This window comes from Dermacentor andersoni, chromosome 1 (genome assembly GCF_023375885.2).
Source record: "Dermacentor andersoni chromosome 1, qqDerAnde1_hic_scaffold, whole genome shotgun sequence".
NCBI lineage: Eukaryota > Metazoa > Arthropoda > Arachnida > Ixodida > Ixodidae > Dermacentor > Dermacentor andersoni.
The window spans coordinates 133,725,756-133,746,863 of NC_092814.1; the positions used below are offsets into that span (position 1 = coordinate 133,725,756).

Genomic DNA, 21,108 nt, shown 5'->3' on the forward strand with positions numbered 1-21,108 from the left:
ATATAAAAGACAAATACGCGAGCACGTCGAAGAACACAAACAATGCAGACAAGTTCTCGCGAAGCTGGACTTCAAACTGAACACTATCAATAAAGTAATCTTCACACAAGCTAATATATGTTCAAGTGTCAAACATCGTAGTCGCGTGCCAACTCGCGATGCCCGTGACACATCGACATGCATTACACACGTAACTTGCGGAAATTCATATCTACGGAAGAATTTCTTGCCGGAAAACTACCTAGAAAACAGTAACTTTCAGCGTTTACGTAAATATTTGCCCATTAAGTCCCAACAATCAGCGGTGGTAGCACAGCACTCCATAAAGCAAGTAAGCGGTAAGAAATAATACATTTCACGGAAACTCCCCTCGTGAAACGCTTTGCTAAATGTGCACAGCAACATAGTCAACGTACGCTCAGATAGTGTTCTGTTGTTGTTCTACAAAGCTTACTACATGAACCAAAAGCTGCGAGAATGCGCGCAAGCGTCAGACCTGCTTACCTTCAATGTGGTCGGCTTCTTCGTCTCGCAGGCACCACGCGACGACGCTCTTTCCGGCGCGAACACTGTCGAATTGCCGATGAACACCAACGCACGAAAGTACAACTTTCAACAAATTCTTCCACGCACCATAATTCGAAGCCACAGTACCAGGTATTCCACGAGCGAACGCGGACAGGCGAGAACAAAGGCAGCTCGGACGAGCGCTGTAGTACACATAAAGACACTGGCGTATCACAGGAAACATAAGGCGAACTAATGGCGTTACACGAGTCCAGAGGTTTCCTGATGGTTAATGCACACGGTACGGATCACAGTTTGTTTAGGCACTTCGAAAATATGATTAAGTTCAGGTGAAACTGCAACGAGCACTTTCACCGCTCACAGCAACACAACGTGGCTCACCGTCAACCGTCACACTGCGGCAGCGCCGCACTGCGGTTAAAAAGTGAATTTAGCCTCCGAGATCTACATTTCCTTTTAGGGCGTGCATTTTGGAAAAGCACGGCCTTCAAGATTAAAAAAAAGTCGTTGCTGGAAGGAAGGCTGGTATTTAAACACAAATTATTGAGTTTAAAGTGTCTTGGTGCGCTGCCTTGTTTTTTTAATGTATACGCAGAGATTTTAAACCAACTATGCGCGAACTTTTGCCGACGGACACGAGCCAATCAGCGCGCATCATGTGCCGCTCCGTGTGCTTGGGATGGCGGACATTGGCGGACGGTGTCCGGGCAGCCGCGGTAGCAGTGACACCCACCGTTCAGAAATTCGGAATGGCCACGCATATACACGCTTCTTATGGCGCCCAGTGGCGTGTTCTTGAGAATGTCAGGCCGTATCATGAATAGGTGGAACCATATTTCTTCGTAGCGTAAGGAATAAAGGCGACGTAATGTGGCGATGGCTGGCTTGCAGCGGCAGCGGGACTTCGGCCAAAGTGAAACAGGCGTACTGCTTGCATGCTCGCGTAATCAAATACGGCCATACTCCGCACACAACTTTCATACTCAGCCAACTCACAATTATAAATTGTTCAGTTGTACGCCCAAGCAAGCATTTACGGGATCCACGCTGCCGTACTTCTACGCGTGCTAATATCGACACAGCAGTTACTCGTACTTGTGGTCAGCGCTAAAGCGACACGGCCTAAAGGAAGAAACACAACAACACGGCGCTGTTTCTGCGGAGTGTTTGTTCCTTGTTTCCGCGTTGCTTTTGCGCTGTTGCTAAAGGTACGATGAATCGTAACCAACTCGCCCACTTTGCTATCTCGCTACAGCAATCACACGCAGTTTTGAAAAGAAAGGCACCTTTAGCATCAACCGCCGGTTCTGCATTGGTTAGTGACCAAACTTTTGTGTATAATCTGTGTGAGTAGTAGAGAAAAGGTATCATGACAAGGCCAAGGGCTGAAAAAAAAATAGCGTAGAAAAAGTAACATGTCAAAAAGTGCTTCGAAGATCACGGTTTTGAGGTGGAGCAGTGGCAGCGTCTCCCAATGTTCGAGTTTTTTTTTTTTTTCAGCTTAGAGCATCAGAAACGTTATAGATATTCAATTTCACTACATTCTTTCGAACTAGGCGTTCTGAAAGTTAGCGGCAGCTCCAGTTGAGCTTTGGAGGTGGAAGAGCTTGCATTTCCCGCTGATGGCTGCAAAGAAATCTTACGAGCGTAATATAGAGACAATCGTAATGTACGTATTAGATATTTATGTGTAATGAGGCTATCATGAAACCAATATAACACCGCGAACAGCTACTTAAATGGTTGTATAATCATATACGCTCACAGCAAAGCGGCGGATTGGCCGCGAAGGCGTCCGCCTCTTTTGCGGTTCATGTAGCGCAAGCCATAGAACACTGCGCGTCGTGCCACCGTGTCTCCAGCCGCCGTGCAATTGTTATTTGTCGTGAGGGATTATTCGCTGCATGAGGCTTTGATGTACGTATGTACTGTTGATGGCGCGTGGTGATCAATACGGCCAAGATATATAGGGAGGGGGAGGCAGGCGCACCCCCCATTTTTTTTTACTTTGATACGCCAGTAGTTAAAGTTAATACATCGTTCAGGTAACGATCTATCTGTAGCATGTGTAAAAAGATAATCACTGGGCGCACTCTATGTTACCTGGATGTGCACTCGAGGGAGTACACAGCCAGGTAACATAGAGTGCCCACAGAGGTAACATAGTGCTCATATATATATAAGCCAGACATGTAAATTAAGTAGATTATTTCCCAAACTGGAGGCGAAGCGGAGCATCTGCAAGACGCCTGGTATGAGAACCGTCTTAAAAATTCAATCAACTATATTTGATAGCCTAGCTGGCACAAAACTTTCATGAAATTCCCCTTCTTGCATATTAGGTTAAATACTGCAGATTTCTGCATCTGACTTGCTACTGGAGAATAGCAGGTTGAAAAAGTAAGAAATACTTTATATATTGAGAGAATGCATGGCATAAATCATTATATACACCATCCTATTTCATGGCATACTCAATTTTCCGCACAATATAGCCACAATTAGTGCCGGTCGGCATGTCTAGTGCGAGGTGGGCAAGCAGTGCCTTTTCCCTGAATCTGCCAGTGCCTAACATACAGTACAGATAGCTCTAACTGTACTATTTGCAAAAGATGCTCACTGCGGACATTCTGTTACCTACATGTGCACTCAAGTGCACATGTAGGTAACATATAAAGAGTGCATGCACCATACATAGATTAATGCTCTATGTTACCTACGTGTGCACTGAAGTGCGCACCTAGGTAACATCCCGCCGTAAACACAAAGGGCACATCCTACAATAATTATAATAAGGGTTGTTTTCTTGGGGCAAAGGAAAGGATAAGTCAAGATTTAGTACTTACAATGACTCTGCAGAGTGTATCAGTGGCTGTCACACAGTACAGATATATCTGCCTGTATATATATGTACAGGCAGTTGTTATGTGCACTCTATGTCACCTACATGTGCACTCTAGTGTACACTCAGGTAACACATAGTACACACCCAGTTAACATCCTGCCGTAAACATAAAGGACACATCCTAGAGGCATAATAAAGGTCACTTCCTCGAGGTATACGTTAGGATGAGTAAACATGTGGTACACACAAAGTTGGCGTCCCGGAGGTCACACAAAGGACAAGGAATCATAAAGGTCACATAGGGCACAAGAAGGAAACATAAAGGAAACATAAAGGCAATGACCATTTTCATAGGGGGAAGCAGATTTCTGCGCGCGTCGTTTCTTCCTATACGATGGATCTCTTCCTTTTTTACCACCATTTTATTTTCTCCGCAGCGGTTCGATTCCGTTGTCCTCTGAAACTTGGCACGGATTTTCCCAGATTACCTTACGGTGCGCACGCACACGCTTCAGTACCAGCGGTGATCTGCGTTCAAAGGTATCACGACAGACAAAGTATTCGTACGTTTTCTCTCTTTCTTGTTATTTTGTTTTAACGGGAGCGAGACGGAGACATCATGGCGCCAGACAGAGGCATCGCACAGTTGGTGTCGTCGTTATCGTCCGAGAGTCGTGCATTTTCTCCACTTTGCCGATATACGCTTTCCCACATGGGTCCGCGCTTGTCCATTTTTGCAACAATGATAGCAATAATAACGGAGGGTGGAGGACTATCGGACGGTACGTTTCCGTATCGGTTACTTGTACTGCGATATGCGCAACCGCGAGTTTGCCTCTGGAGGTTTTTCATAAACGAAGCGAGAAAAACAATATATATATATATATATATATATATATATATATATATATATATATATATATATATATGCCGCCCCTGTGTATGTGCCGTCTGAAGAGGAAGACGAAAGGCCGTGCCGTGGTCGCGAGCGAGCCGCGTGCTACGGACAGCCCTTGCAGTGCCTTGATTTACCTAGCGTTCCACAACGTTGTGAACGATAATAAACCTCGTCGCATTTGTTGGAGGTTGCTGAGATCCTTCGCCTTGTCCTGGAGCTCCGCACTCGAACCTTGCCAACAAGATCGCCTTGCACTATGCCTGATCCCGCCACCTCGTTGCCTGCACCACCGGCTGCCACTGTCATCTGCGCCGGCGTCCCTCGTCAACGCGACCCACCCATTTTCAGTGGGACCGCCGAACACGATGTGGAAGACTGGCTGTCATCGTACGAACGTTTAAGTGCCCATAAAAAATGGGATCACCCGTCTAAGCTGACCCACGTGCCGTTTTACCTAGCCGACGTAGCCAAACTTTGGTTCTTCAACCACGAATCAGACTTTACAAGCTGGTCCGCGTTTACGACTCTGTTTGCTAAAGTGTTTGATCGCCCAGCTGTGCGTAAGCTACGCGCTCAACAGCGTCTACGCCAGCGCGCACAGCAGCCTGGAGAGACATTCCCCAGCTACATCGAGGATGTTCTCGATTTGTACAAGCGGGTAAATCCCAGCATGTCAGAGGATGACAAGATCAAACACATCCTCAAGGGCATCGAGGACAGCGCATTCCAGATGTTGCTGCCCAAAAGCCCAACTAGCGTATCCGTCCTCATTAACCTCTGCCAGAGCTTTGACGAGCTGCGCCGCCAACGTTCCATCGCCCGCCAGAACATTCAGCACGCCGATTCCGTCTCCAGTATCGCGGTTTCTATCGAAATAACCAACTCGACCCTTTCGCAGCACATCAAAGATTTTATTCGCGAAGAGGTGGCCAGGCAGCTCTCGCTGCTGCCTCACAGTGACGCACCTACGGCAGCTTTGCCTCCAACGCTGCAGCAAGCCATCCGAACTCAGATATCTGAAGTAGTTCCTGCAGCTCCTACAACCTCCCCACCCAATCCTATGAGTGTGCCGCTGGCCCATACCAACTTTGCCACTCACCCTACGTCGCTGCCGCTCAGTTACGTAGCCGTAGTTGCACGGTCACCTGCGCAGACAGCTTCCTTTGCATCGCCCATGCATCCGGCTTCATTTCCAGTTGCCCGACCGTCACCACAGTTTTCTCGTCCCACCGAGATGTGGCGCACTCAAGACAACCGGCCTATCTGCTTCGCCTGCGGCATTGCTGGCCATGTGGCACGCATCTGTCGCCGCCGCGCCCCAACTGCGCGTACCAGCTTTGACACGCCTAGCTATGCACCACAATACGCCGCCACGCCTCCATTTTCACCGCGACGTCTCGACACTGATCGCCGGTCAGAAATTCGGCGTTCCCCTCCCCTCGTCGGCGTTCGATTTCGCCCCTGCGCAGTCGAGTTCCCACTGAAGAGGGAAACTGAATGGTGCAGTTCCTGAGGCAAGAACTGCAAATACATCGACGTTCTCAAGAACTCAATCTTCGCCGCAAAATGTTATTACTGTTTTGTAGAGGTAGTACCCGCAGTGGCACTAGTCGATACCGGAGCAGAAGTTTCCGTCATTCACGAGAGCCTTTGCCGCAAGCTACGAAAAGTGACTACAGCTCGCTCTGGCCTGGTGCTCGCCACTGCCAGCGCGCAGCGAATTCACCCTTCAGCTGTATGCACGGCCCGTGTCGTCATCAACGACGTTCTGTACATAATCGAGTGTTTCGTGTTACCATCGTGCTCTCACGACCTCATCCTTGGTTGGGATTTCCTGTCACGTCATCAAGCTGTGATTGACTGTTCGCGTGCAGAAGTGTCGCTTTTACCACTATGTGAATCACTGCCGACCAGCTCTCCTCATTTTGCCGACAAACTCACTGTTGATGCCGACACAACCATACCTCCCGAGTCGTCGATGGATGTTGTCTTGTCGTCTGATGCCGCATCTGACGCCACTGTAGTGTTCACGCCGTCCGATGTGTTTGCTCAACGCAAGGGCATTGTTCTTCCGTTTGCCGTGCTTACTGTAACATCTGGGTCAACTGTGATGCTAGTCACAAACTACTACCAGTACCCGATCAGCCTACTGCGTGGAGAGACCGTAGGATACTTCCAAGCGGTCGACTACGTCGACGACCTCGATGTTCCTGCCGACTCCTTCCGTCACGTTGACGCCATCGCTTCGGTCTCCGGCTCATCACCTTCAGTGGGTTTTGACAACGCCATCGACCCTGCTCTTTCCCCATCTCATCGCCGCCAACTTCTCGCTCTCCTTCACAAGTTTGTCTCTTCTTTCGACTGACATCAGACGTCACTGGGCCGTGCCACCGGTGTTTCTCACACCATCGACACCGGTTCCCACTCCCCCTTGCGACAGCGCCCATATCGTGTCTCCGCCGAAGAGCGCCGAATCATCACGGAGCAAGTGGACGACATGCTCAAACGTAAAGTCATCCGTCCCTCTCAAAGTCCTTGGTCTTCACCTGTCGCATTGGTGAGAAAAAAAGATGGCTCCATTCACTTTTGTGTCGACTACAGACGCCTAAACAAGATAACGAGGAAAGACGTTTATCCTCTGCCTCGAATCGATGACGCTCTCGACTGTTTACAAGGCGCAGAATACTTCAGTTCCTTGGATCTGCGCTCCGGGTACTGGCAAGTTCCAATGGCCGAGCGTGACCGTCCGAAAACCGCATTCGTTACACCCGATGGCCTTTACGAGTTTAACGTCATGCCCTTCGGGTTGTGCAACGCGCCTGCTACTTTTGAGCGTATTGCAGCGAAGTGACGCAGCCGATAGATATCAGACGCATCAGCTCACCGGGAGACGAAGATGAATCGGGAAGAGCTCTGGCAGGGGCAAGTCCAAATCCACAGGTACGACGACGAGAGTAGCATTTGAACAACTAGGTTTGTTCACTTGGCATCTGCCGTAAGTTTAAAACTGTGCAAAAATCTACAAACAGAACGATGTCATACCCGTCGTCGTCGGCCTGCCTGACCGGCCTGGTCTCCCGTGGTGAAGTTGCGCCGTCCGCTGCTGTCTACTTGCTCACACCTCAAAACTACCCCAAACTATTCCTTAAATAAGTTTCCCCAGCATCCAAGGGACCCGCGGACCGGCGGGAGGCGCAGGCTTATCCACCAATGGGTTAATTCGTTACTCCGACCTATCAGGCAAGCCGACATAATCCAATAAGCGTCACAGTTTAAGGGGCCAAGAAATCGTCGCGTCAACACTCCGTACACAAAAGCACTCTGATCATAACTAATCAGCTTTTGACAGCCGAGCGTGGGACGAGGACGTGTCATGTGCACGTGTGATGACAGGTGCGGCAGCGTCAGCGGCCGGGCGGCAGCACATGCCCGCGGCGCCGTCGCGGCTATTTGTGTACAAAGGTTTCCCCCCGCGTCGAGGAGCCCACAAAATTCCCGGAAAGAAAGCAAAAGAGGCCCGCGACACTCTTTTCGCGACAGTATGATCGACACCATCCTTCGTAGTCACAAATGGAAGACCTGTTTATGTTACCTAGACGACATCGTCGTCTTCTCAACCGATTTTCCGACACACCTCGCTCGCCTGCATGACATTCTGACCTGTCTCGCATCTGCCGGCCTACAGCTTAACCTCAAGAAGTGCCGTTTTGCTGCAAGAAAGCTAACCATATTGGTCACGTTATCTCAAAAGACGGCATCCTCCCGGACCCAGACAAGCTCCGCGCCGTTGCAGACTTCCCAACGCCCACGTCTACCAAACCCTCACAAGTTTTATTGGCTTATGTTCCTATTTTCGTCGCTTCGTACGCAATTTCGCATCCATCATGGTGCCTTTGACAAGTTTACTTTCCGCCAGTAACGGCATAGCAGCGTGGTCACCTGAATGTGATGCAGCGTTTCAGCAGTTGCGCCAGTTGTTGACCTCACCACCGATACTTCGCCACTACGACCCTGATGCTCCCACGGAAGTCCATACTGACGCCAGCGGAGTTGGCCTTGGCGCGGTCTTAGCGCAACGGAAAGCTGGCTATGATGAATACGTCGTCGCTTATGCGAGCCGTACTTTAAAGAAAGCAGAATTAAATTACTCCGTCACAGAAATAATAATAATAATAATAATAATAATATATGGGGTTTTACGTGCCAAAACCACTTTGATTATGAGGCACGCCATAGTGGAGGACTCCGGAAATTTCGACCACCTGGGGTTCTTTAACGTGCACCTAAATCTAAGTACACGGGTGTTTTCGCATTTCGCCCCCATCGAAATGCGGCCGCCGTGGCCGGGATTCGATCCCGCGACCTCGTGCTCAGCAGCCCAACACCATAGCCACTGAGCAACCGCGGCGGGTGTCACAGAAAAGGAGTGTCTAGTGATCATCTGGGCACTAAGCAAGCTTCGCCCATACCTTTACGGCCGTTCTTTCGCCGTTGTTACTGACCACCATGCCCTTTGTTGGCTTTCTTCCTTGAAAGACCCGTCTGGACGCTTGGGACGTTGGGCGCTTCGCTTGCAAGAGTACGACATCCGCGTCATGTACCGCTCCGGTCGCAAGCACTCCGACGCTGATGCGCTCTGTCGCTCCCCACTGACGCGTGATTTGGCGTCTTTGTCAGCTTCTTCGTCCACCCTGCCACCGTTCACCATCACTGACATTCTCACAGAGCAGCGCAAGGACCCAACCTTTGCAATGTTACTTGACTACCTTGCTGCTCCGTCTGATGTCCCTTCGACACGAGCACTGCGTCGCCAAGCAGCCCACTTTTCCGTGCGGGACAACATTCTATATCGCTGCAACTACATTCCCGACGGACGCAAATGGCGCCTCGCTGTACCTCGTCATATGCGCTCTGACGTCTGCGCGTCTTTTCACGCTGATCCCCTAAGCGCTCATGCCGGCGTCCTCAACTTACACACGGTTGCGTCAACGTTATTATTGTAGAGGCATGTACAACTTTGTGCAAAAGTACATTCAGTCTTGCACTACATGCCAACAAGGCAACACGCCTAACCAGAGTTTCACAGGACCGTTGCAGCCGCTACCATTCCCGTCTATAGTCCGTTCGACCGCGTCGGCATCGACCTCTACGGCCCGTTTCCATGCAGCGGGCGTGTAAATCGGTGGATTATTGTCGGCGTAGATCACCTTACTCGCTACGCTTAGACTGCAGCTCTGCCAGCAGCGACCGCCCGTGACGTTGGTTTTTTTCATCCTTCACAATATTGTTCTTCGCCACGCGTGCTCCCCGTGAATTACTGAGTGATAGGGGCCGTGTCTTCCTGTCGGAGGGCATCCAAGCCCTCCTCGCTGAGTGCAGGATAATTCATCGCAAATTGACCGCGTACCATCAAACCAACGGTCTGCCCGAGCGCTTCAATCGCACACTTGGCGACATGTTGCGGATGTGTATTTCATCCGACCACTCCAACTGGGACACCGTACTCCCCTTTGTTACGTTCGCGTACAACACCGCGACGCAAGCGACCACCGGCTTTTCCCCCTTTTTCCTGGTGTATGGCCGTGAGCCTTCATGCCTTTTGGACACCATACTGCCGTACCAACCGGACGCTACAGAGTATACTCCGCTTTCCGAAGTCGCCAAATATAACGAAGATTGCCGTCAGCTGGCACGTACCCTGACTAGTGAGATTCAAGAACGTCAAAAGACAAGACATGACCGTGCTCATCAACCACAGTACAACTTTGCTCCTGGTTCGCTTGTGTGGCTTTGGATACCAGCCCACATTCCTGACCTTTCTTCCAAACTCCTGGCGCGTTATCACGGTCCGTACCGTATAATCGAGGCCACTTCACCAGTCAACTACATCGTCGAGCTGCTCACAGTGTCACCAGACCTGCGTCGTCGTGGGCGAGAGACAGTACATGTCAACTGCCTGAAACCGTATTACGACCCGCTCAACTTCTCCGCGTCCTGAGTCGCCAAGACGGCTACGCTTCGCTCCCGGGGCATTGTAATGAAGCAGACGCGCCCCTGTGTATGTGCCGTCTGAAGAGGAAGACGGAGGGCCGTGCCGTGATCGCGAGCGAGCCCCGTGCTACGGACAGCCCTTGCAATGCCTTGATTTACCTAGCGTTCCACAACGTTGTGAACGATAATAAACCTCGTCGCAATATATATATATATATATATATATATATATATATATATATATATATATATATATATATATATATATATATATATATTAGTCTGCAACTTCGCGGGCAAAAACGTACTTCGCGAAACGTGTACATAGCACACATTTGCCACTACTGAATTTCGCGCTTTTCATAACCCGGGTGTGTCCTTATCCTCGCTCAGAAATTTTATGGCGCGCCCCAACTCGGAAAGCTTGCGAACGCTAATGGGTCGGGAAATAAGGCGTTTCAGCAGTACTAAAGATGGTTTGGTACAACCAGCTCAAGTTCATTTTAGACAAGCTCATCCCCAGCCCCCAGCCCCCAACCCCCTAAATAAAAAAAAAATCATAATAACAATAAATTGAAAAGTAAGTAGCGAAGAAGAAACAGATCGCAGCTACCGACGCCGTGCAGTGTCCTGGCGAATTGTTCAACTACGAACATTACGAATTTAGCGCTAAAAAAAAAATCAAATTACACGGTATAACGTTCCGTAGCTGCACAAAGTGTACGAGGCACCCCATAGTGGGGGGTTCTGGATTTAGTGGACAGTGGATAGCTTCTGGGGATCTTTAACGTCCACCTATAACAGAGCGTACACGAGCGTTTCTGCCTTCCGGCCTCGTCAAAATGCAGTCGCCGAGGCCGGGAATCGCACCCGCCATCTCGTGCTCAGCAGCGGATAGCGAATATGAGCCACCGCGGCGTGTAAAATTCACGATTTAAGTTGCCAATCCATATGCCAAAATGAATGTAGGTTGGTCGGTCAGACTCGAAAACATGAACGTACAATATTTCAACGATTAACTTGGAGGACAAAAAAAAGGAAAATGCCGAAAGGAGAGAAATGACACGTAGCACGCTTACCTTCCCGAGCTGATGTCTCCCAGATGACACGCCACGCCGAAAGCTGGCACCCACTTTTCTGGACACTCTTTTCCTTGCAGTCGCCTAAACCATAGAAAAGCAGTTAACAAAAAAAGAAAGAAAAGGCTCCAATCAAAAAGGAAGCAATGACAAAGATATTGAAGGGGAAAACAAAATCAAGAAGAGCAGTGAGAGACCGTGTGCGAACGCAAACAAATGAAAAAAAGAAAGGCGGCTATAAAGTCAACGGGACTACATAGTCGAAGTACGACCTTGGAGATCAAGAAACTCCACATCGTTCTTATTAGCACCCTTATAGCCTCAGGTGCATGTCTATGAGATATTGATTGAGAGTATAGTTTACATATAGCTGGTGGAGAGCAGGTCTCACAACTAGCGTCAGGCATCGGGTCGCACACAGCGGCTCATAGCTTCCGGCTGGCTGCACGGTGACGTCATCGGCATTCGATGCACGGGTAAATGAGTTTGCGGGGTGTTATGACGGGAACTCAGAAGCGCCCATGCAGGCCAAATAGGTTCCCTTGCTTATAGTGTATAGGTCCGCAATAAAACGCGACAGGAACGAAAGCGCGCAGTTTTTTTGTCAGAGAAAGACTGTACGCCCTTTTCCTTCATTATCTGCCACAACTGCCAGCTTTTCCTGCCAATTTTCAATACGGTTGGACGCTGAACCGCAGTGTGCGCGTAGACCGCAGTCATTAAGTGGTGTCTCGTGGCAAAAATGGCGTAGATGGTTCGTAATTGCGTGCACCGCAGCATAAACGAAATTAGAAGATTGCACTAGTACAGCGATAGACGCATCTATTAAGAAATGTAGTTATTCGCGAAAACGCTACATGACAAAAGGCATCGACGCACATCTATAAGAGTCAAGTCGTTGCCGCGTCACCTTGTGTTTTAGGAGCTCGAAGCACGACGAGGAGCTTGACGAGAACTTGACCTGCTTCATATACAATCAGTGTTTTCTTTTTTCACTTCGACCACATTAAAAAAAGAAAAAAAGCCCACAAAATTTATTCAAATCGCGTCGCTACAGCTTCACTATCTACCATAGCGGACATCGCTTGTGGGAGAAAACTCAAAGCGATCCATTCACTAATTAAACGAATTATTATATTTACTTCTGTGACGTAGCAGGGCTGCGCAAAAAAACATGAATCTGGGCTATGCGGTGGGGTAAGGAGACGGCCCTGCTGCTCAAGTGACTACGCGTCCAAATGGAGAGTTGTGCACAGCGTGTCCACTCGAAAGAAGGTCGCGGGAAGTGGGAAGTGCGACAGCTGCTTCATTTTGCGCCACCCTGCTAAATCACCGGAAGGTTGCACTGTGAGCGACACTTGGCTGTGGTGCGTGTGTGCAATTTCGTGCTATAAATGAGAAATCATGTCGGGGTTGGAAAATAACCAGAGGTAGGTGGGCCGGTTGGCTTTGGGGGCCCACGGTGAAGCCACAAATGAGGCAGTCCATGAGGACATGTGGGTTGGGCCTCTTTTGAAGTCGGAGAAGCGCAGAGAAAATTAGTTTTAACGAAATACTCGGGAACGCGGGTGAATATAAATGGGCGGCTAAAGTGCAACAAGTATCTGTACTTGAAAAGCGTGGACACAGAATGGAGGAAGGTGTCAAGAAAGTGTGCGACCACGTACAGGGTAATTGAAAGCGTGACAACCAGGACTCATCAGAAAGAAAGTGACAGAAAGAGAGACAATGAATTGGATGCAAAGAATGGAAACAAAAAAGGCCATGGAGGTTTACAAAAACGACAAGAAGTATCAGGAGGAAAAATCAGTATGATAACGCAAAGGGGAGTGCCTTCCTATTTTAGGCCCGAGCTGGCTGCCTGAGAACAAAAACATACCGGAGCAAATATGCGCCACAGGATGGGGCATGTGTGTGCTGACACACACACACACACACACACGCACGCACACACACACACACACACACGCGCGCACGCACGCACACACACACACACACACACACACACACATATATATATATATATATATATATATATATATATATATAGTACAGAGAGAGAGAAAGAGAAGAAAGAAAGCCTGGAAACAACTTGGCACATCCTATTGGAATGCCATGACATTGACCCAGTGAGACCCTTAGGGAGTGTCCAACTTCCAGAAGCATTGAGATTAAAACAAGATGGAAAGATTAACTGGCCAGCAGTCAAGATAAGTAAGAGACGGTTAGAGTATATAGGTTTTAAATATAAAATTAAGATCGAGATAAATTGGCAACAGGCTAGATAGCGATAGACGTAGTAAAACCTGATTAAATCAAGCAGTCTAGGAGACTACAAGTCCCCGCCTCGTTTCAAAGTGGATGCCAATAAACATAATAATTATCATCATCATGCGTAATCGGGTAAATTCAACGAATAATTCTAGGCAAATTATTTCGATTCACATGGACGTTTTTCCATTCAACTTTCCTATATAAACGTGTGATGTAAATAATGTAATTAGTTAAATTAGTGAATCGATCGCTTTGAGTTTTCTTGCAAATGACACACACACACGCACGCACGCTATTCGAAGGAGTGTCCAGCCGCGGACGTAGCGTGCATTGATGTTCTGAAAGCGCACATGTACACTGAACGGACGCACTGTAACCGTGGCTGAAATCTTCGAAGGAGAGTCGAGCTTCTATGTGGTCCGTGAATCAAACTTTAAGCGACGTTGCGTCCTGCATGGTGCCCTCTGCGACTTAGTTCCTATAAATTTCGAATAAAATTACGTCTGAAATAGCCAGCGCTCGTCGCGTCTCCAAATATTTACGACTTAACCTTCCGCGTCGAGCAGTTTAAAAGCATCATACTTGAAGAGCTCCGCAGCGTCGATGGAGTTGATGGGTTGGACTGGGATCTTGGGCACCATGGTTTTATCGATCGGCACCCTGCGCAGGTCGTGGAAGGTGTCTGCAAGGAGAGAGAAATGGCGAGTCATACACGCACTGGGATCACAGGCAGCCATTTGACCCGTTCTTAGGTCGTTAGGGGGGACACTTGACTATTCGCTTCTTGGAAAAACTACACAGGACGATGGACAAACTCGTTGAAACCCCAGCGAAAATGTGTGTTCCGATTATCCTGCGTTGGCCTTCACAGCAGCGTATGTCAACGATGACTATGCCATACAAGCGCGCTTTCGAACCTTGTATGTGCGACGTCTTCTCAACAAAAACACAGAAGACCAGATGGCAGGCTATCGCTTTGTAAACGGATAACTTTCGGCACCATTATAGCTGACCACGAATGCGTTGAACACACACACACACACACACACACACACACACACACACGCACACGCACACACACACACACACACACACACGCACACGCACACACACACACACACACACACATTAGTGTTTGCAGTGTTCAGCAAAGCGTTCGTGCGGCCTAATTATCAAGACAGTCTTCCTTCGCGTGAGAGTACTTGAGGAGCTCTCGAATGGAATTTCTGTAATGATCTCAACTGAGAGCGCGTAACCGTGCCGTGATGCGCAGCGGCTTATACGAGTAAAAAAATTGGAGGACGCTTAAGCTTCGCCTTCAAGAGTGGAACGCGATAGCGTTATCGCGCCCCGTGCGCACCGCCTACTCAAACGAACTACGCGAGCCAAACGTCGCGACCTACGCGAGCCAAACAGCCGGGCCGCGAAGCGCCATGAAGGCGGACGCGATCATGGGGCGAGTGGCGCGCCACGTGTCGGGGCAGCGCCGTACATTGCGAGGAGGGGGTCTTCTGAGTTTGCCGCAAGATGGCTCTGAGTGTGCGCAGAGCGCAGAAGAAATGTAGCGGAAACGTACTTCGCTACTCGTGAAACTGCGACTTCTGTAATTTACATGGTCATTATTACCGATATACACCGCAGTATGACGTCCTACGGCACGTTTCTAAGGCAACACCGCATTCACTAGAGGCGATTTTGTCCCGCTTTGAACGACCGAACTCGTGGCTGAGTGATAGCGTCTCCGTGTCACACTCTGGAGACCCTGGTTCGATTCCCACAAGCCCATCTTGCAAGAAGTTTTTTATTTATGAAGTGCCATCTGGGATTTATCGCTCACGGCCAACGTCACTGACGCCGACAACGATGCCGACGACACCGGCTTTTCTGCGACACGAGCTCCTTAACGCTGTCGCGTTAAAATTGAAAAAGATAGCGGAGCTTAGCGTCGGTTGTGTGATTTCGGATGATTAAGGAAGCAGCGGGTAAACAGGCCTGGAGTGTGTCCTGATCCCGGTGACCAGAACCGGTAACGCGCACTCCCTCACCAGAGCAGGATTGGCCACCCTGGTGCAGTACTTGTCCACAACAATCAAACCCCGGCCCCTCAGCCCCAGCAGCTGCGAAGCAACTGACCACGGCGGCGGTCAGACCTGCGACGCAGCAGAGGGTGCCAAGAATCCCCGGCTCCGGACAGACCGCCATTGGAACATGAACCTGGCAACGTTTAACGCTAGAACGTTATCTAGTGAGGCGAGTCTAGCAGTGCTATTGGAGGAATTAGAGGGAAGTAAATGGGATGTAATAGGGCTCAGTGAAGTTAGGAGGCCAAAAGAAAAGAAGCATAGAATATAGCTGGTAACATACAGGAAGTCTATAGCATTAACGAGAGGGTGGCAAGTCTTGTTGTGAAGCTTAATAAGAGGTACAAAATGAAGGTTGTACAGGTCTACGCCCCTACATCCAGTCATGATGACCAGGAAGTCGAAGCTTCTATGAAGACGTGGAATCGGCGATGGGTAAAGTCAAAACAAAATACACTATACTGATGGGCGACTTCAATGCCAAGGTAGGCAAGAAGCAGGCTGGAGACAAGGCGGTGGGGGGGGATATGGCATATGGCATGGCAGGAGAGAGTTAGTAGAGTTTGCGGAACAGAATAATATGCGGATAATGAATACCTTCTTCCGCAAGCGGGATAGCCGAAAGTGGACGTGGAGGAGCCCGAACGGCGAGACTAGAAATGAAATAGACTTCATACTCTGCGCTAACCCTGGCATCATACAAGATGTGGACGTGCTCAGCAAGGTGCGCTGCAGTGACCATAGGATGGTAAGAACTCGAATTAGCCTAGCCCTGAGGAGGGAACGGAAGAAACTGGTACATAAGAAGCCGATCAATGAGTTAGCGGTAAGAGGGAAAATAGAGGAATTCCAGATCAAGCTACAGAACAGGTATTCGCCTTTTACTCAGGAAGAGGACCTTAGTGTTGAAGCAATGAACGACAATCTTGTGGGCATCATTAAGGAGTGTGCAATAGAAGTCGGTGGTAACTCCGTTAGACAGGATACAAGTAAGCTATCGCAGGAGACGAAAGATCTGGTCAAGAAACGCCAATGTATGAAAGCCTCTAACCCTACAGCTAGAAAAGAACTGGCAGAACTTTCGAAGTTAATCAACAAGCGTAAGACAGCTGACATAAGGAAGTATAATATGGATAGAATTGAACATGCTCTCAGGAACGGAGGAAGCCTAAAAGCAGTGAAGAAAAAGCTAGAAATTGGCAAGAATCAGATGTATGCGTTAAGAGACAAAGCCGGCAATATCACTAGTAATATGGATGAGATAGTTCAAGTGTCTGAGGAGTTCTATAGAGATTTATACAGTACCAGTGGCACCCACGACGATAATGGAAGAGAGAATAGTCTAGAGGAATTCGAAATCCCACAGGTAACGCCTGAAGAAGTAAAGAAAGCCTTGGGAGCTATGCAAAGGGGGAAGGCAGCTGGGGAGGATCAGGTAACAGCAGATTTGTTGAAGATGGTGGGCAGATTGTTCTAGAGAAACTGGCCACACTGTATACGCAATGCCTCATGACTTCGAGCGTACCGGAATCTCGGAAGAACGCTAACATAATCCTAATCCATAAGAAAGGGGACGCCAAAGACTTGAAAAATTATAGACCGATCAGCTTACTGTCCGTTGCCTACTAAGTATTTACCAAGGTAATGCAAATAGAATCAGGAACACCTTAGACTTCCGTCAACCAAAGGACCAGGCAGGATTCCGTAAAGGCTACTCAACAATAGACCATATTCACACTATCAATCAGGTGATAGAAAAATGTGCGGAATATAACCAACCTTTATATATAGCTTTCATTGATTATGAGAAAGCGTTTGATTCAGTCGAAACCTCAGCAGCCATGGAGGCATTACGGAATCAGGGTGTAGATGAGCCGTATGTAAAAATACTGAAAGATATCTATAGCGGCTCCACAGCCACTGTAGTCCTCCATAAATAAAGCAACAAAATCCCAATAAAGAAAGGCGTCAGGCAGAGAGATACGATCTCTACAATGCTATTCACAGCGTGTTTACAGGAGGTATTCAGAGACCTGGATTGGGAAGAATTGGGGATAAGCGTTAATGGAGAATACCTTAGTAGGTTGCTATTCGCTGATGATATTGCTTTGCTTAGTAACTCAGGGGTAACTAAAGTAATGTTTAATAGTCTCGGAAGAGAACAGCAGTTTACGATAGGTATTGAGGCACTGAAAGTGGTAAGGGAATACATCTACTTAGGACAGGTAGTGACTGCGGATCCGGATCATGAGACTGAAATAATCAGAAGAATAAGAATGGGCTGGGGTGCGTTTGGCAGGCATTCTCAGATCATGAACAGCAGGTTGCCATTATCCCTCAAGAGAAAAGTGTATAATAGCTGTGTCTTACCAGTACTCACGTACGGGGCAGAAACCTGGAGGCTTACGAAAAGGGTTCTACTTAAATTGAGGACGACGCAACGAGCTATGGAAAGAAGAATGATAGGTGTAACGTTAAGGGATAAGAAAAGAGCTGATTGGGTGAGGGAACAAACGCGAGTTAATGATATCTTAGTTGAAATCAAGAAAAAGAAATGGGCATGGGCAGGACACGTAATGAGGAGGGAAGATAACCGATGGTCATTAAGAGTTACGGAATGGATTCCAAGGGAAGGGAAGCGTAGCAGAGGGCGGCAGGAAGTCAGGTGGGCGGATGAGATTAAGAAGTTTGCAGGGACAACATGGCCACAATTAGTACATGACCGGGGTAGCTGGAGAAGTATGGGAGAGGCCTTTGCCCTGCAGTGGGCGTAACCAGGCTGATGATGATGATGATGAAGGAAGCAGCCGTTTCGCTGCAGCTGAGGGAGCCAATCCATCTCAGACGTCACAGCTGGTACGCTCGACCCTCGCCACCTAAAGCTCATGCGGGATCTCTTCAAACGTTAATATAGCTAACCAGAATGTTTATGCTGGTAAGCTCGCGAGTCATGTCCTAGCGAGCTTGCCCTCGCGAGTCATGTCCGCCACACCATGAAACTGCTAAGGACGAAATTCGGCTATATACGTGTCATAGGTTATTTCTTAGCAAGATTTACGAGAAATCTGCAGAATGGTGATTTTCCAGCCCAAATAAATGCTCTGAATTACGATGACATGTCGCAAAATTGGTATTAGAAACATTGGCAAGAATAATTTAGCAGCCATGAATATATTCAAAGCTATTCCAAACTTTTCTATTCTGCAATCAGCCCTCCATGATTGGTCAAAAACTTTTCGGGCCTGTTTCGCCTGTTTCTCACGCGACGTCACGAAAACCGCGAGAACATCCCATCTGATATTATGTGTGCGTACTGATTATGCATGATTAGACCGAACGAAAGAAAAATAATTATTTCTAATTCGACGACTTTTTCGCCATAATACTCTGCCATTGGTCAAACTTTTTCGGGCTGCGCCCACTTCGCCTGTCTGTCACGCGCCGTAACAATACCGCGAAAACTTATAGCGTCAAAGTGACGTGTACGCTTTAAATACCATGTAATATGCCGAACAAGATTTATTTCTGAGTAGCCAGAGACTGCCCCGTTCCGAAAGGAATAGAAGACGGCTGCCCACCGATTGCTCTGGCACTTGCTACTGGGAGCGGCCGCGGAGCATGGATTTATTTTCGTATAACAAACATTTTTCCGTGGCACTATAAAGTTATCGAGCCCTTTTGGCACGTATGCGATATCGCTCTGCCAACTCTTCTTTGCTGAGGATCCGTTCTGGCGGCATTCTTAACGTTTGTTGCACGCCGCCGCGATTTTCGACCATCCACCGCAAGCTAAGTAAGGGGAAGCGGATAAATCACAGACGCCGGCACCATGCACCCTCTTCAGCCGGTTATCTACTTTCACTGTTCTGGCTTGGGCCCCATCAAGTCCCTCTCCACTTGAGCGTGCTCCTCGCCTCTTTTCAGCCAAATCAATAAAGAAATCTGCTCAATGTAGGCAATGCTAGTTGCTTTGAAAGCAAGAAAAGGTACCTCCTATAAACCAGGAGCGCATTTCATTGTGCTTTTCAAACAACGCTGCGGGTTACCGCCCGATGTTTGCGTCGATGGTTACGTAAATTTGAATTCAGGAGATTGTAATAAAAACAGATTGGATTAGTTTTACGTTATAGGGCCTTTGCGTGCAAATGAAGATGTTAGGCGCCCGTGAACGAATGCAAACGTTCTGTGGAATTCCTTGTGGCTATGGGTGGCCACAGAATGCTACATAAGTACTAACGTCTTCTTTCACCGTTCTTATTCATAAATGCATTCACTGTTCAATCAGTGGTTTGCACGAATTTAAAAAAAAATTCTGTTGGCCATTTGGTTGATAATTCGTCTTACACTGAAAATGAGGCACGGTTAAGCTGTACTATTTAGATGGCACTCACTTGTTTGCGTTCACCGCTGCTTTTGAGGAGCGGTACATATAAGTGCCGCTTTCAGCACTAAAATAGAGGCAGCCTCAGATTTACACGTGTGTTTTACTGCTTACTGTAATCAGCTGGCCAGCTGCAAACTTCTCGCGCTTGACGCGTCGCGCATGCAGGTGGCATGCGCAGCACGTGCTAACTATAGTGTTGCACATGCCACGTGCAAGCGTGGTGGCCGGAGTGGCAACGATATACGTCGTTGTCATCATCATTATCGTCACCCTATGTGCTTATGTCCACTGCAGGACAAAGGCCTCTCCCAGAGATCTCCAATTGTCCCAGTCTTGCAAAGGTATACGTAAGCTATTACGCAGTGTTGGCTGCCGGCACAGGGGAGACTGTGTCGCCGACTCTTCGATATATACATGCGTACGCAGTCGTCCGCGAACGCGCTTCGCGAGGCTACAGTCGCGCGTGCTTGCGAGCTGCGTAGAAGGCCATGCGGCCGCAAATGCGAGCGCCGAAAGACATGTCGCTTGTGCCGCGGCTACGAGGCAGAGACATCTCACAACGGGACGCGAATCCGGGACTGGCGGGGTCCCCGATGTCGTGCGGCATGCGCACGTTGGCGCGGCGGATGGCGGTGCCCGGCATCCACCAGGACTGCGGGAAGACGCTGTTTCCGCCGCCGCCCGAGATGTCGTGCGGGTCGCTGAACAGGAGCACGGCGCGCGCGCCTTGCCTCTCGGCCGCGGCCACCGCTACCCCGGGGCTCTCGGTGGTGCTGTAGCGGCAGAGCAGCGCACTGGCCCACACAGATCGACCGGTGGTCCTCGTGAGGTAGTCGAGGTCCTCCGGGAAGCACCGGTTGCCGTACATGACTGCATCCTGCACACCGGCCAGGCTAAGCACGAGAATTCCCAAACTCGCCCCTTATGCCGCATCTCCTGTTTGCGACGCATCTCGTTTCACCGACGACTGTCTCTGATCATTAACTAAATGAGGGATTCGAGCCAAATGATTACTTTTCGCTGACAAA

General features: G+C 48.8%; 1 protein-coding gene across 1 annotated transcript in view; it reads right to left on the reverse strand.

Annotated features, from left to right (window-relative positions):
* LOC126543346 (N-acetylated-alpha-linked acidic dipeptidase 2-like) overlaps window positions 1-21,108 on the reverse strand; it is an 85,587-nt gene that overhangs the window by 24,476 nt on the left and 40,003 nt on the right. The window contains exons 6-8 of the mRNA XM_055062066.2: window positions 20,639-20,957; window positions 14,198-14,297; window positions 11,342-11,425 (exon numbers count right to left, since the gene is read on the reverse strand). Of these exons, the coding sequence (XP_054918041.1) occupies window positions 11,342-11,425; window positions 14,198-14,297; window positions 20,639-20,957 (503 nt within the window). The remainder of the gene's footprint in view (window positions 1-11,341; window positions 11,426-14,197; window positions 14,298-20,638; window positions 20,958-21,108) is intronic.